This window comes from Pimephales promelas, chromosome 14 (genome assembly GCF_988280905.1).
Source record: "Pimephales promelas chromosome 14, fPimPro1.hap1.1, whole genome shotgun sequence".
NCBI classification, from domain to species: domain Eukaryota; kingdom Metazoa; phylum Chordata; class Actinopteri; order Cypriniformes; family Leuciscidae; genus Pimephales; species Pimephales promelas.
Window position 1 is genome coordinate 11672795 of NC_142782.1, and position 15000 is coordinate 11687794.

General features: G+C 38.2%; 2 protein-coding genes across 5 annotated transcripts in view; both read right to left on the reverse strand.

The window, feature by feature from the left end:
- Positions 1–1235, reverse strand: part of LOC120467874 (serine/threonine-protein kinase pim-2) — a 3116-nt gene extending 1881 nt beyond the window's left edge. The window contains exons 1-4 of one of the 2 annotated variants that reach the window (XM_039656774.2): positions 1108–1235; positions 563–657; positions 383–433; positions 1–169 (exon numbers count right to left, since the gene is read on the reverse strand). The exon at positions 1–169 is cut by the window's left edge and continues 213 nt beyond it. In XM_039656774.2, the coding sequence (XP_039512708.2) occupies positions 1–169; positions 383–433; positions 563–657; positions 1108–1231 (439 nt within the window). In that variant the 5' untranslated portion in view covers positions 1232–1235. Of the gene's footprint in view, positions 170–382; positions 434–562; positions 658–1107 lie in introns of those variants that run through there. The other variant, XM_089119402.1, reaches the window with a different exon arrangement.
- Positions 1236–3683: 2448 nt separating this feature from the next.
- On the reverse strand, positions 3684–11028 carry LOC120486549 (uncharacterized). 3 transcript variants are annotated; one of them, XR_016146474.1, is made up of 3 exons: positions 10856–11028; positions 8098–8506; positions 3684–7932 (listed from the first exon to the last, which is right to left on the reverse strand). XR_016146474.1 is itself a non-coding variant. In XM_039682637.2 (2 exons), the coding sequence occupies exons 1-2, from the start codon at positions 8755–8757 to the stop codon at positions 7834–7836; spliced, it is 759 nt and encodes a 252-aa protein (XP_039538571.2). In that variant the 5' UTR covers positions 8758–8847; the 3' UTR covers positions 3684–7833. The 3 variants fall into 3 exon arrangements, 2 of the variants coding, with proteins under 2 accessions (XP_039538571.2, XP_088975529.1); XM_039682637.2 differs by lacking the exon at positions 10856–11028 and having other exon boundaries at positions 8098–8847; XM_089119403.1 differs by lacking the exon at positions 10856–11028 and having other exon boundaries at positions 8024–8847.
- Positions 11029–15000: the final 3972 nt, after the last annotated feature.

A 15000-nucleotide genomic window follows, 5' to 3' on the forward strand; every position in this document is an offset into this window, starting at 1 on the left:
TGATGAAATCCAGCAAGCTCTCGCATGGTTCAGGGTACTCCATAACGAGAGTGAATTTTTCAGGGTGTTCAAACCACTCGTACAGCTGTATGATGTACGGGCTTCTGGGTTCCTGCCTCATCAGCAGCAGCAGCGCCACTTCTGTAACCAGAGGTTCGGGATGCCCAGGCTAGAGAAAAGTAGCAGACAGAAGGTTAGCTGGGTACAAATCTGAAGAAAACACATCATGTACTTTTCTTTTATCTCTGTAGATTCAGAGCCATTGTAGCCCAAAGTTATTTGTTGCTTCTACGCTTATTTGTCTATAAATTTTACAGCTAATGCTTCCAACAGGTGTATTAACTACAGTAATCAGCACTTAAACAGGTTTTAGCCAACTTACAATAACAAGATAACGATTGTTGTCAATCTTGTTGATCTCTTTGATGGCAACCTGCAAAAAAAAAAAAAAAAAGTTTCAGTAACAGTATTCAGGCACCTGACCTTGCACTAGGTATTAAACCATCTGTAAATTGTTTTGATGCATGCAAGAGCAAAACGTTTGTACAGTTCCGTAATTCACCTTTTTGCCATCAAACTTCCGCGTACCCTTGAACACCCTGCCAAATCCTCCGGATCCAATCATCTCTCCTATATTGAAGAGAGACTCAAACGACTCTGGAAAAACAAACAGAATATGATAAATATATGAGCATGCTAGATCCTTTTAATAAATAATAGTTGGTTACAGTTTATTTTAAGCTGATGTACTTGCATTGTACTTCCTCAAATAAGTAATATGAATTAACTACATGTACTTACTATCCTATGGCGTTACTGGTAATTATGCATCATTTACAGTTATTATAGTAAGTAGATGTAGTACATACGTCACCTTTAAATAAAGTGTTACCGGTAGAACTTTATTTTACAGTCGGTTTCCAATGTACATATTACAGTAATTACAATAACTACGAACCCCTTGAAGTAACCTTGCATTATACTGTATTAATATGGGGAAAGTAATATTAATATTAGCTGAAAACAAGCCTAAAGATATTTTTAGTGAAAAACAAGATGACAATACTGTTTAAAATAATGTTCAAGAAATAATGACTGTGGATTCACCATTGTTTGGCTTGACGGCGGAGTGATCTGGATCAGGCTCTGGGTCCAGATCTGCTGGAGGGGCGAAAGGCTCCACATCATCCACAGCACTACAGTGACAGCAGCAGCCGAAACGATGTCTCATAGCCTTCCACACCCTCCTGAGGAAACCTCGAATTCCTTTCCTCTTCCTACATAGTGTAGGTTTTCCTGAAATGAAGAAAAACAATTGAAAAGACATTTTTTAGAAACATCTCTAACCTCAAATTAAACAATGACAAAATGACACTCAACTTTTACTGTTCGATTCTTATCTGTAATGTTACAAATCAAAATAATGCACATATATTATACGACGGCCCAGTTTCTGCTTAATGCCTGCATCAATGTCCCAAAGTCTTATTTCACAATATTAATTAATAACATCCAGTTTTTGTATTTTTTCAATGTGTTATTTTTTTTCTTCTTCTTGATAAATGTTAAGGGGAACAATCCCTTTTATAATGTTGCTAATATTATGGGAATGTGACTTTTGATTGTTCTCTGAATGTTCTGAAACATAAATATATGTTAGATGAACGTCCAACTAAAACATTTTGGATAAGGAAAAATCGGAAAGAAAATTTCAGCTAAATATTGCTGAGCAATGGTAAATATGACCAGACCATAACCTGTTAAAAACTTGAAGCAGCAAAATCTCTGTCAGTACACTTATTTCTCTGTCAGTGCCTTATTTCAATCTCACCTGTTGAGCTCCTGTTCGCAGGAGACGCCTCCACGGCACCCTGAGCTGTTGGGCCAGTTGAGGTCACTGTTGGCTCCACAGGAACTTGACCTGGCAGTGGAGGGCACATGAACTCATCATCTGGGCTCAGCTGGCTCCTGCTCTGCCACTTCCTCATGTGAGCCTGCTCTGTGAACACAGAAGAACCAGAAGACCCAGAAGACAGAGGAGGTAAATCAACAGAACGGAGACGCCAAACCTCCAGACCAGCCGTCTGAGTGGAAGAAGGTCCCCTCGTTCTAGAGCAGCCTGAGCCTGCAATATTTCAGACATCACATAGTTAGTTATGTTTTAAAAATAATCAATGATCAATGTCAGTGGTCAATTACAAATTATTACTATAGTTACTCAAATTGAAAAGGAATCTAATAGGCCTGGAAATTGGCGGATCAAATGGGTTGCATCGTAGGCTACAAGTTTCTGCACATTAATTTAGTCCATCATCACACCATTTTAACATAACTACCATAAACAAATGAATAACTTCACTCACCATCTCTTTCACCCATGTGAGCCATCATTGTCCTGCAATAGAAACGATAAGTTACACAATACAATTCAAAAAATATATGTATAAAATTCAACCCTTATCAGAAATACTCCCAAAATAAATCAATAAAATAAATAAATCAAAACAAAAGTAATAGATAAAAGTGTCCTCAGAAATAATATATGAGAATAAAAAAGAAAGGATATATCCTCCGATCTACTCCTTCTAGGATAACGTCGTCCTCCAACCTGCAATAAAAACAATGCAAAAATACAATCAAAAGAAAAAATGAAAAAAAAAAAATGAATAAAATAAAATAAAAATCCCCTGAGAAATACTGCCCCCCTCCCCAAAAAACTAAAAAATAAATTAATACAACAAAAAATAATCAAATCAAACACAAAATTAAATAAAACTCCAACTCCTAATATAAAACAAGAAACAAACAATGAGATAAAAGTGTCCTTAGAAATAATATGAACTATTTTTAAAAAATAAAACTAATAAAGGATATCCTTCGGTCTCCTCCTAGAAAAGAAATCGTCCGAATTGCTTCGAAATCTCAAGATCTGGAAGAAAACACTCGGAAAAAGTCTCTGAAATCGCCTTGTCTCAACCAACAAATCTCAATTGTTTCGTCTGTATATATTTGATTTTGTATATTCGCGTCGCTATGGCAACTAAAATTTGAATCACTCACGCGCACCTGGAATCTGCGCTTGCAAAACAACCCGATGTAGGCTATGTGTACATTCAAAAATGTCATCAAAACAGGGGCGTAGGAGCAATTCTGAACCTGGGGGGCGACCGTAAATGCTAGGGGGGTCTGGGGTTTTCCCCCCCGGGGAATTTTTTTTGAGAAATAAACCATTAAATGACATTTTCTGGAGAGTTTTGTGCAAAGAAATGGAGAAATTGAGGCTTACATGATATGTGAACTGCAAGGTTAAGAGCATACTTTGCATTGTTGTAGTATCAACATGTATTAGGGCATTTAGCATTTACATTACTGTTAATCAGTCATGTACTGATTAACTCAAATAAATGGTTGATTTGATTTCCACAAATAAAATTATACGGACATGAACATGACGTATTTGGATGCTGAGGACCAAGGACTTTTAAAGCCCGACACTTGATTTTATATAGGCCTAGCCTACATTATTTAATATATAAATTATAATAATAAAATAAAAATCTGAAGTGTTAGATGAAAAATTCATAGTCACCTTTAATTTTATTCTTCATCAGAAGTTAATCAGGAGAAAAATAATTTAGAAAAGACAGGGACAGACAGACATCATTTTCTGTTTGACCACTAGGGGGCAGCAGTGATGGTTTTTTTTTTTTTTTTACTTTTAACTTTATAGTCCCCAGGGGGTTACAGGGGGTTATTCTTTTCCACAGCACTGAAATTGTGTAATACACACAACATAACCCATATAATACAAACAGACATGACACAGGAAAAGAGAGAGAAAAAAAAACATGCAGTTGAATAACACTCAGCGTTGTCTGTTGTTAAGGAATGTGATGCTGAGGCTTCTTCCAAAACGAGTGCTTGGCTTCTTCTTTGCATCACAGTGGTTGGCTGGACCCCTGTCAATCAGTACGAGCTATCTCCAAACAATTAGGATGTCATTATAAAGACATCTAAATCACGTGATAACATGTTTATTGGTTTAAAGTGTTGATGCCAGTTTAGTCTGTTATTCTGACACTGGTAAAGACAGACACTGGTCTGACAAAGTCAATGAATCATTTCTGTTACAGTAAAGGGGGTTTTCAGTTCATTTAAGACTTACTCTCTCATAAAAATAACCTGTGCCGGAGCAGTTTACATAGTTTGGCGGAGATGAATGACCTGCCTGCGCTGTTTGATATTTTTGGTCATTGGTTTCTCCCAGCAATCAGTTAAGGTCACAAGTTGTTATCTCTGGTGTTTTGTTCATGTGTGTAAGGTCATGCTTGTTTCCAGACATCGCTGTAATCAATCTTTCCCCGAAAGCCCGTTAAACGGAATCAGCGGTTAACACTAAAGACAGGAACTGTGCCTTGGTGAATAGTCAAGTCAAGTCACATTTATTTATATAGCGCTTTTCACAATACAGATTGTATCAAAGCAGCTTCACACTGATAACATGAAAGTAGTACAACACAGATCAATAATATTGTTAATTATTAAATATTAAATAACCCCAACTAAGCAAGCCAAAAACAAGGCAAAAGCAAGGCGACAATGGCAAGGAACCAAAACTCCATCAGATTGGATGGAGAAAAAAACCTTGGGAGAACCCAGGCTCAGTCGGGGGCCAGTTCTCCTCTGGCTAACATTCATATTGTTTATATATAAATATTAAATATAAATATTGTTTATATATAAAATGGTGCCATAACATATCGCCGGCGTTGAGTCGTCTCTTCACAGGCGCTGGTCCTCTCATCACAGGCGTTGGGCCATCCGAAATCCCCGTGAGAGGCTGGACACAAAACTGGACCTGACGAACGCCATTTTTCTCGGGACAAGCGTCCCGAAATAACAGCAGAAAGGCAGATGGGAGATGATTAGCATAGCTGATGTTTATAATGATTTCCATTATACGGGAGTCGGTGTTAGAAAACCACTATCTCACAAACTCTCCGTAACCTGAACTCTCCGCAACCCAACCATACGCGCCGACCCGGTCCGTAAGGTAGAAGGTCCGTTAAGTACATAGGAGCTAAACCATTTAGGGCTTTATAGGTCAGTAGTAGTACTTTGTAATTGATACGGAACTTAATAGGTAACCAGTGTAGAGATGATAAAATCTGTGTTATATGATCATATTTTCTTGACCTAGTAAGAACTCTAGCAGCTGCATTTTGTACTAACTGTAGCTTGTTTATTGAGGATGCAGGACAACCGGCTAATAAAGCATTACAGTAATCTAGTCTCGAGGTCATGAATGCATGAACTAACTTTTCTGCATCAGAAACAGATAGCATGTTACGTAGCTTAGCAATGTTTCTAAGGTGGAAAAAGGCTGTTCTTGTAACATATGAAATATGATTTTCGAAAGACAAGTTGCGGTCTAGTATAACACCCAGGTCTTTTACTGTAGTGGATAAAGTAACAGGACATCCGTCTATATTAAAGTTGAATTGTGAGAGGTTTTCTGAGTAGTTTTTTGGACCAATAAGTAATACCTCCGTTTTATCTGAATTTAATAACGGGAAATTACGCGTCATCCAGCATTTTATATCTTTGAGACACTCTGTCAGTTTAGACGAGTTAGTGTTTTCATCTGGTCGTGATGAAATATATAATTGAGTGTCGTCAGCGTAACAGTGGAAATTAATTCCATGTTTTCTTATAATATTCCCAAGTGGCAGCATATATATTGAGAATAGCAGAGGGCCTAAAACCGATCCTTGCGGTACTCTATAGTCTACTGACGTTATTTTTGATTTTTTTCCCCATTTAAACAGACAAAATGATAACGGTCCGAAAAGTACGATCTAAACCAGCTTAATGCCTGTCCCTGGACACCGGTGTAGTTTTGTAGTCGATCCAAGAGTATTTTATGATCTATAGTGTCGAACGCAGCGCTAAGATCAAGTAGGACTAGTATTGAGATACAGCCTTGGTCAGAAGCTAAAAGTTAACTTAACTAGCGCAGTTTCTGTACTATGATGCGGTCTGAATCCTGACTGGAATTTTTCATAGATATCATTTTCTTGCAAAAAAGAGCACAACATAAATGGGTCATAAATGGAAGATTTGAAATGGGTCTGTAATTTGCTAAGTTATTTGGATCTAATTGCGGTTTCTTAATGAGAGGTTTTATTAGTGCCAGCTTGAATATTTTTGGAACATGACCTAAAGATAAAGACGAGTTCATCATATTGAGGGGAGGCTCTTCCACTACAGGTAATAGTTCTTTCAGTAGTTTAGTGGGTATTGGATCTAATAAACATGTTGTTGGTTTAGATGCAATGATAAGTTTATTTAGCTCTTCCTGTCCTATCGTTGTAAAGCAGTTTAGTTGTTCTAGGGGGGCCATAGTTGAAGCTGAATCATAAGACACCATAGAGGATTGTACATTTATAATTGTGTTTCGGATGCTTTCTATTTTCTCATTGAAGTAATTCATAAAATCATTACTACTAAACTGTAACGGTATATTTTGCTCTGGTGATGTCTGTTTATTTGTTAGTCTAGCCACGGTGTTAAATAAAAACCTTGGATTATTTTGGTTATTTTCGATTAGTTTGCGGAGCTGCTCAGCCCTGGCTGTTTTTAGTGTCTTTTTATAACGTGACATACTGTCTTTCCACGCGATTCTAAAGACCTCTAAGTTAGTTTGTTTCCATTTACGCTCTAAGTTGCGAGTTTCTATGCGTAGCACTGTTGTACCATGGTGCTTTAGTTTTCTCTCTAACCTTTTTTAATCTAATTTGTGCAACAATATCTAATGTACTAGTGAAAATGGTGCTTAAACTGCTAGTCATTTCCTCTAATTCATCTGTTTGTTTGGGTTCACTTAGCAGCTTAGATGGATCAGGTAAGCTATTTGAGAATCCATCTATAGTGGTTGGAAGGATTGTTCTGCCTGGTCTATAACGTGGCACAACATGACATATTTCATCAGTACGTATTATGCAAGTCACCATGTAATGATCAGTGACATCATCGCTTTGCGGTATAATATCTATATCAGTTGGAATGGTTCCATATGATATAATTATATCTAGTGTATGATTTAGACGATGAGTGGGACCACTGACGTTTTGTTTGACCCCGAAGGAGTTCAATAAGTCTGTAAACGCAGCCCCTAAAGCATCATTTGTATTATCTACGTGTATGTTAAAATCTCCAACAATTATTTCTTTATCGACATTTACCAATAGAACCGAGAGAAAGTCTGCAAACTCTTTTAGGAATTTAGCATATGGCCCTGGAGGTCTATATACAGTAGCCAGGGCTAGAGATAATATGGTTTTCCTTCTTACATCTAAGAGCGTAACATTTAGCACAAGTACTTCAAATGAATTAAACCTGTGACCTGTTTTCTGAGTAATATTCAAAATATCTTTATAGATTGTTGCAACACCGCCGCCACGACCGATCAGACGAGGCTCATGTTTATAACAGTATCCTGGCGGAGTAGATTCATTTAGACCGAAATACTCATTTGATTTAAGCCAGGTTTCAGTAAGGCACAGAACATCGAAATTATTATCTGTGACCATTTCATTTACAATAACCGCCTTAGGTGTGAGCGATCTAATGTTTAGAAGACCTAGCTTTAGAAATTGTTTTTGTTCACTGATATTTAGATTTTCTGGTTTAATTACAATAAATTACTGCACTAGATTTATTGTTTGGCTTCACTAAACGAGGAATAGACACAGTTTCTATAAAATGTTCCACACTATGCTTATTAGTTAAGTTTGGACCACAAAGGCTGTGATTTGGACTTTGACTTACTAGTCATCTGGCGCGTAACGTCTTGGAGATGTTGTCCGACAGCACAGCAGCTCCGATTCTGCTGGGGTGGAGTCCTTCTGCACGGTACAGCCTGGCTCTGTCCTAAAACAGATGCCAATTATTTACAAAGAGCAGTTTCTGTTCATTACACAATGACATTAACCATTCATTTAATGCAAATAGTCTACTGAACCTTTCCTGTCCTTGTCTGTACGTGGGAAGCGGTCCAGACACGATGATCGTTGCTTTAGGCGCTGTGCTGCGTACCGTCTCAATCAGGCTCCTGTAGTCCTTCTTCAGAACCTCCGTCTGCCGCAGCCTGATGTCGTTCGCTCCCGCGTGCAGCACAACAGCTCCGACGCGTTCGTCCCCGTTCAGGATCTCGGGAACCTGTGCAGCGACATCAAGAACACGAGCACCAGGAAAGCAGTGAGTGCGCGCCTTACCTTTATCCGAGATAGCGCGGACATGACGGACCATGGATGTGCCGATGATCATGGCGTCGTCGCGTTCTGGCTCGCGAAGAGGGGAAAAGCGGTTCCGAGTGGAGATCTCGAAGACCGGGAGGGGCGGAGAGGTAGCTCTGGTCCAGTCTCGTGTCTTCCGCTGTGTGATCCATGGTCCATGTTGTTGTTTCGGTGCCGGAGTGAATGAAGCCCGAGATGATCGCGTCCTCCTGGGCAGAGGAACACACGGAGTAGATGAAGTGGGAGTCAAAGAGTTAACGTCACTAACCACTGATTTGTGAGCGTCGGCACGTGATGTTTTAAGCGTTGAGCGCCGATCCAACAGCTCGGCTTGCTTCACCAGCAGACCACGGATCTGTTTCTCGACGTATTCCAGCTCCTGCTTCACCGTGAAGAGCTTGAATGTGTCTTCACCTGCACTCAGAGGTAACGTTAGACACGCATCTGATGTGTTCGCCATTATAACAGATGAACAGTAAATTAAATTAGTAGTGATAATACAAATATCACTACTAATTTAGTGATTTAGATGCCGGATATAACCCGTATCCTTTCAGTGAAACGGGTGTAAAATGAGACGAGAGGCGAGATAGGCGAGAGGCCACGCGTGGAAAGCTAGTGGGCTAAAATCAGACATTTGTTAGACTGATTTCCTAATGGGACACGCTGACGAAATGGCTGATGTTCAAGTGGCCCGCTCTTAACTCCTGCTCTCTAACCTCATAGTCGAAGCCCAATTTTGTATGGGGTGTGTCAATCAAGTCATTTGATTATCTATAGGTGTTTCTGAAACTTTTTTCACTTATGAACCAGGGGTTTATTTTATTAAAACAGATTTCAGCCATTAATACATATGTATAAATATAATAATAGTAGACTAATCTAAATTAAACCTGAACCAAACCAGTGTGTATTGTGTGAAAATGATTCATACCAAAATTTAACTTGTGACTGTCTCTCAAATATGACAATTTCCACCACACTGAACAAATTTGTGACTTATGAAGATATTGTACTCATTTACCAAGGAGACCGTGTCAGTGAAGATCTTCAGATGAAATATGATGCATGTAATAAATTGAAAAATGTATCGTCAAGATCACTTAAATCACTTGTGAAATGAATATTTTTGTGTCATTTCCAACATAGCTACAATTTTGTTAAATGAATAAAAAATAGTTTAAATTAATAAATATCGTTAATTTTTAACTGATAGTTAATGCTATCAGTTTGTCTTAGCCAGACAAATGGGTTTGTTATTTTATATATATATATATATATATATATATATATATATATATATATATATGATAAAAGAAAAAAAACATTTTTTCCTGTGTTGGATCTATATACATTGCATATTGATAGTGCCTAGCCTATAGATAGTTGAAGAAAAGTGGTAGAGATGCTCACCCCTGAAACCGCACAGATCACGGGAATAGCAAGAACAAACAGACACCACAAGGTGGCGCTATACATAAACACTGGCCCGCTGAAACCTTTCATATCTGAGTCACTTGACTTCAGATCAAGTAGATATCCTTTTATCACAGGCCAACACTGCTTTGAAATGAACTCACAAAGTGTTCTTTAGTTGGCTGCCTTTTTTGTTTTTGTTTTTGTGTAAAATATAACATTAGCTATATTGAACACACACATCTGCAAAAACCATAGACAGTAAAAGAAATGGACACAGCGACCCCGTTGATTTCAACGGAGAGAGCTGAAGCTCAACATGGGCACTCACTTCCTGATAGCCAAGCGTTCTGCGCAGGCTCAAACTGAGCTTGACGACGTAGATGTCACGTGAGCAAACTGACTGACTTATAGTAGCTGTGCCAAGAGAAATTTTAATTGTGCACAGAGACGGCGAAGCGCAATCTGGAGCAACTTTTGGTAAGTATTCTGATTAGTTATTTTGTCATTTTGCTTCTATGTATGCCATGGGCTGACTTTAGACAGTAAAAGATTGCCTGCGAGGTTGTGCGAGCTTCTCTTCCTGTCTATACGGTAATTCTCTACTGTGCGACGGACAGTCGAGTGGTTATGACGCAATTTTTAGCCTATTTTTACAAGAACGGCTTCTACGTGGCCATAACGTAACTTACAAAGTAATGGAGCCTTTTATACATTGTCGTGTTTCTTTAGAAATAAGTAATGGATAAATGGAGTCTTTGGACGCCTCAGATGTAAAGTTATTCGCTGTCAAAGTGACGCCAAAATGAATGGGAGTCAATGGGATGCTAACAGCAGGTGATAGTACGCTACAAAAGCTTCTGGCTGATGGATTAAAAACCACCAAAAAAAAAAAAAAACACCATCAGTCTTCATGGCGGTGTAATGAGTGGAAATAAGGTGTGGGCCCTTTAAGAGCTGCGCGCGTCCTCGCCGTCTGCACTCTTTCAGGATGCTAATCTAGCTAGTACAGTGTAGTTCGACTTTTTCCGTTTTCCTACACATTCACTGGGAACTACGATATAACTAAACATTAAATTACCATACCTCTCAATCTACAGATTTCCGCGTTTTTATCGTTGTATTTGCTGTAAGACCGTCACCTGTTTCACGGAGGAGCAGCAGCAGCAGCCAGCGCGCGCATCTCATTAGTAACCTGACCTGCATGGCCAAACGTCCTCTGAGCAGAAATCAGCTCTGACAGCCTCAGTACCATAGATAAAGGCTAGAAGTGTTACGGCGGAGTTTCCATCTTCATCACCGGCGGCCATCTTGCCACAGAAGCTGATGTAAGATCAGCACGAACACAAATACTCTTATCTCGTTGAAATCTTGATTTACAAACGGTTTGGTTTCTTAAACGTTATTAACGTGGCTATAATTGTCTGGATGATTATTTATTCATACACTTTTTCAGGCATGTGATTGGCTAAGGACAAAAAAGCAGCAAAATGTACCGAACCCCCCCCCCCCCCCCCATCAATATATATCCCAATATCTTTTCCGCAAAGTGAGAGCAAATGTTCAATCAAAGTCAAATATAGTCTTCACTGTATAATACATATTCTTATTAAAGCTACTATTACAGTTCTCAGTCAAGAGCAGTGAGTGATTTCCTCTGTTTTTTGTTGTTTAATTAACATTAAATAGATAGTTCTCCCAAAAAAAATTAATTTTCATCATTTACTCTCTCAAGTTGTTTTAAACCTGAAAAAGTTTCTTTCTTCTGTTTAAGTTACTTAAGTTATTTGGAAGAATGTCGTTAACCAAACAGTTGATGTACCCCAGTGATTTCCATAGTAAATTTTTCCCTATGGAAGTCAATGGGGACCAGCAACTGTCTGGTTACCCACATTCTTCAAAATATCTTCTTTTTTGTTTAGCACAAGAAATAAATTAATACAGGTTTGGAACAACATTACAGTGAATAAATAATGACAGAATTTTTATTTTGGGGTCAACTATCCCTTTAAGAACAAGCGGCTGCATTTTTATTATTAGGGCTACTGTCACTTTAAGACCTGTACGCGACAAGCAGATTTCTCTCAATTTTCTCGGTTTGCTTTGAATTTAGACATAACCAAATGTTCAAAATGTTCAAAAAACAATGTTCCAAATGTTCTGAGACGAGACGTTTTACCGCCACCTTCCGTATAAGATGATGTGCTGATATGGCTGGAAGCGCAAAACTTTCTGTTTACAAGCAGAGGAAGATGCGCGCTGTACATACGCTTTTCAATTAGCGTATTTTCCGCACTACAAGGTGCACTTAAAAGCCTTTAATCTTCTCAAAAAACGACAGTGTTCCTTATAATCCGGAGCGCCTTATATATGGATCATCATTTTAGTCGGTAGGTGGCGGTAATACTCCTAAGCGGAGCAGCCGGTAACAAAAAGTAGTCAAAGGAGAAGAACGTCCTCGTCTCAGTTCTCGCGCATGCGCCCATAAGGAAGTAATAGAATAGTCGAATGGACTATGTGCACGTTAGCATATGCTAGTTCGGGCTGCGAAACCGATATGGGGTGTCTAGTTTCCGGTAGCCTGATGGACGACGTAGAGGATGTATGTTTCTCCAGATGTCTTGAACATTTGCCGAATATTACAGTCGATTATGTTCATCGACTGGCTAATGATTTTCTTCCAGCTCCCCAGAGCAAGAGAGAAGGGGTTTAAATATTACATTTCTCAGTATTTGCATTTTGAAGGGAACGTTAAGTCACAACAACATCCATGCTCAGACTGATCTCATGAAATTGCGTATGACACGTATCACGTATTTTTGGCATGCTATCAACACGCATAATCTCTTTTCAGCGTGTTTATGAATACCGTTGACTTAACGTTATTATTGTATATATATACACACAGTGTATATATATATATATGACCTACCTCAACCCCAACCTACCCGTCACTCCTACCATCCTAGGAAAAAATAAATATCGCTCCCCAGATGTAGATCTACATTTTGTTTTGTTTCGCTCGGACATTTGACGGCGTGTACATACGCGGTACACGTGGAATCACTCGGACATTAATGTTGCCATGCTACGTGCTCAAGCTATGCGATTTGGTAACTGTTCTCTCTATACATTATAAAATGCGAAATCATGCGTTAGAAAGTGCATTTTCCAGAACAGTTTGTGTTGGCCATTGTTTTGTTTATGATGTTCAGAGGCTATGTTGTTGACAACCACTATCGTCATATAGATCAGTGTTGACAACCACTAACGTTATACATGTCATACAGGGAGTAAAGGTATCCGACGTTGGTTCGTTCGTTATCAAGTTAGGCTGTTTAACACATATTAGGCTGTTCACACATATTTCTAAACAGGTCTCCCTTTCAAAATAGGTTCTAAACCCAGGGGCTTCTCCTGGTTAAAGGGTATAATATAATAAATAATTAGTAGCCTAAAAACTTCCTTCTAGTTGTCATGGATACGCAACGCTCCACTCCACTTTTTCGCACAAAAAGTATTCTCGTCGCTTGATAAACTTATAATTGAGCCTCTGTAGGCACATGGAATATTTAAACCTTTTCTTTAATGACTTTCTGGGCCGTCAAGAGCCAGTCCCTTAGGCAGTCTATAGACTGTAGGACTGATCCAGCTCTCAGATTCAATCAAAAATATCTTTATTTGTGTTCCGAAGATGAACGAAGGTCTTACGGGCTTGGTACAGCATGGGGGTGAGTGACCAAAGTGGAGAAGGTTACATTATAAAAACATACTTTTTAGCATCAGACAATACTTTTGATGTTAAACCCACTATTGTTTTATGTCTGATCTCATGACATTTCACACTTTTTTCATACATATTTTACAATAATTCATATGAATTTGTATTAACTAAGGGTAGTACTCCCCTTGTTAGGGTCATGATTAGAGTGCTTTTGCTACCCACAGCTTTAGTTTATTCACTCTGCACTACTCTCTCCCAATTGGGTCGGTTTGAGTACACTCTCTTAGAGCCTATAGCACTGCCATGGGCTGCCGCTCTTGACAATTAAAGCTGTAGGTCTTTCTACAGGCCTCCTTGTTAGTACTTCTGCAAACTAAGTAAACTAAGTAAATGTAAACTAGGAAAACCAGGCCCACCGAATTTCTGTGAGAGCACCTAATATGTCTGAGGTTAGTTCTGCTAACAAGTATCACTATCAAGTAGTCAGGCCCTCACAGGCCTCCTTGAAGGCCAACGAGTTGGATGTCCAGAGTTGATATATATATATACACTGATATATTTGAAGATTGTTAATTAATTACTAAACTGAACAGCCGAGTAATGACTCTACTGTCTTATCGGAATCTTACAAAATTAAATCATTTTCATCATTGATTGTCACTGTAAAACTGCTTTGAAGTAACCTGTATGTATTATAACCTACAACCTATATATTATAAATCATGATGATTGTCTTAACTTTTAAAAACAAAAATTGCTTTTAGTTTTTGTTAGTTATATTTACTTTTTTCATTATTAAGATATAGCTGCTTATACAAAGTAAGACACCAATGAAACATACACACAAGTACAAATAAAGGGGAGGACAAAAACAGCAAAACATAGAGATGTATAGATATACAAAAAATTTTATTCAATAATAATAATAATTAATTATTTACATATGGCACATTTCAGACACAAAATGTTGTTCTAAGTGCTTTACATGATCAATTGCACAGATGAATATCAACAGCAAAAAACCTGCATTACACAATCTTAAAGTTGGTGGAATATAATTAATGTGAGAGTAAAAAGTGCATTACAATAATCGAGCCTCTTGAGATAAGAGCATGAATTCATTTTTCTGGCATGAAGAGCATGAATTAATCTTTTTAGTTTAAAAAAAAGGAACAATTTTAGCTATGTTTTCTAAGTTGAGTTCAATTGGCTTCACAGAAAGGTTACACTTTATTTGGATAGTCACTAATTATAAGTAACTTTTCAACTACATGCCAACTAACTGTCATTAGAGTATTAGTATATTATAGTAGACTGTCAGTAGACTGTTAGGTTATGTTTATGTGTTAGGCTTTGGGTTAGAATAAGTTTACTTGTAGTCGCCAAGTTACTTACAGTCAGTTGAGTATCTGTTGGGGGACCAACAAAATAAAGTGTTAAAGGGTTAGTTCACCCAAAAATGAAAATTCTGTCAGTATTTACTCACCCTCATGTTGTTCCAACCCCGTAAGACCTTCGTTCATCTTCGGAACACAAATTAAGATATTTAAGATATTAAGATCG

Coding starts and splice junctions, on each gene's coding strand:
- LOC120486549 (XM_089119403.1), bottom strand. CDS start 8,757: ATGGCGAACACATCAGATGCGTGTCTAACGTTACCTCTGAGTGCAGGT. Junction 7,933..8,023: donor TACAGACAAGGACAGGAAAG/GTTCAGTAGACT, acceptor CATCTGTTTTAG/GACAGAGCCAGGCTGTACCG.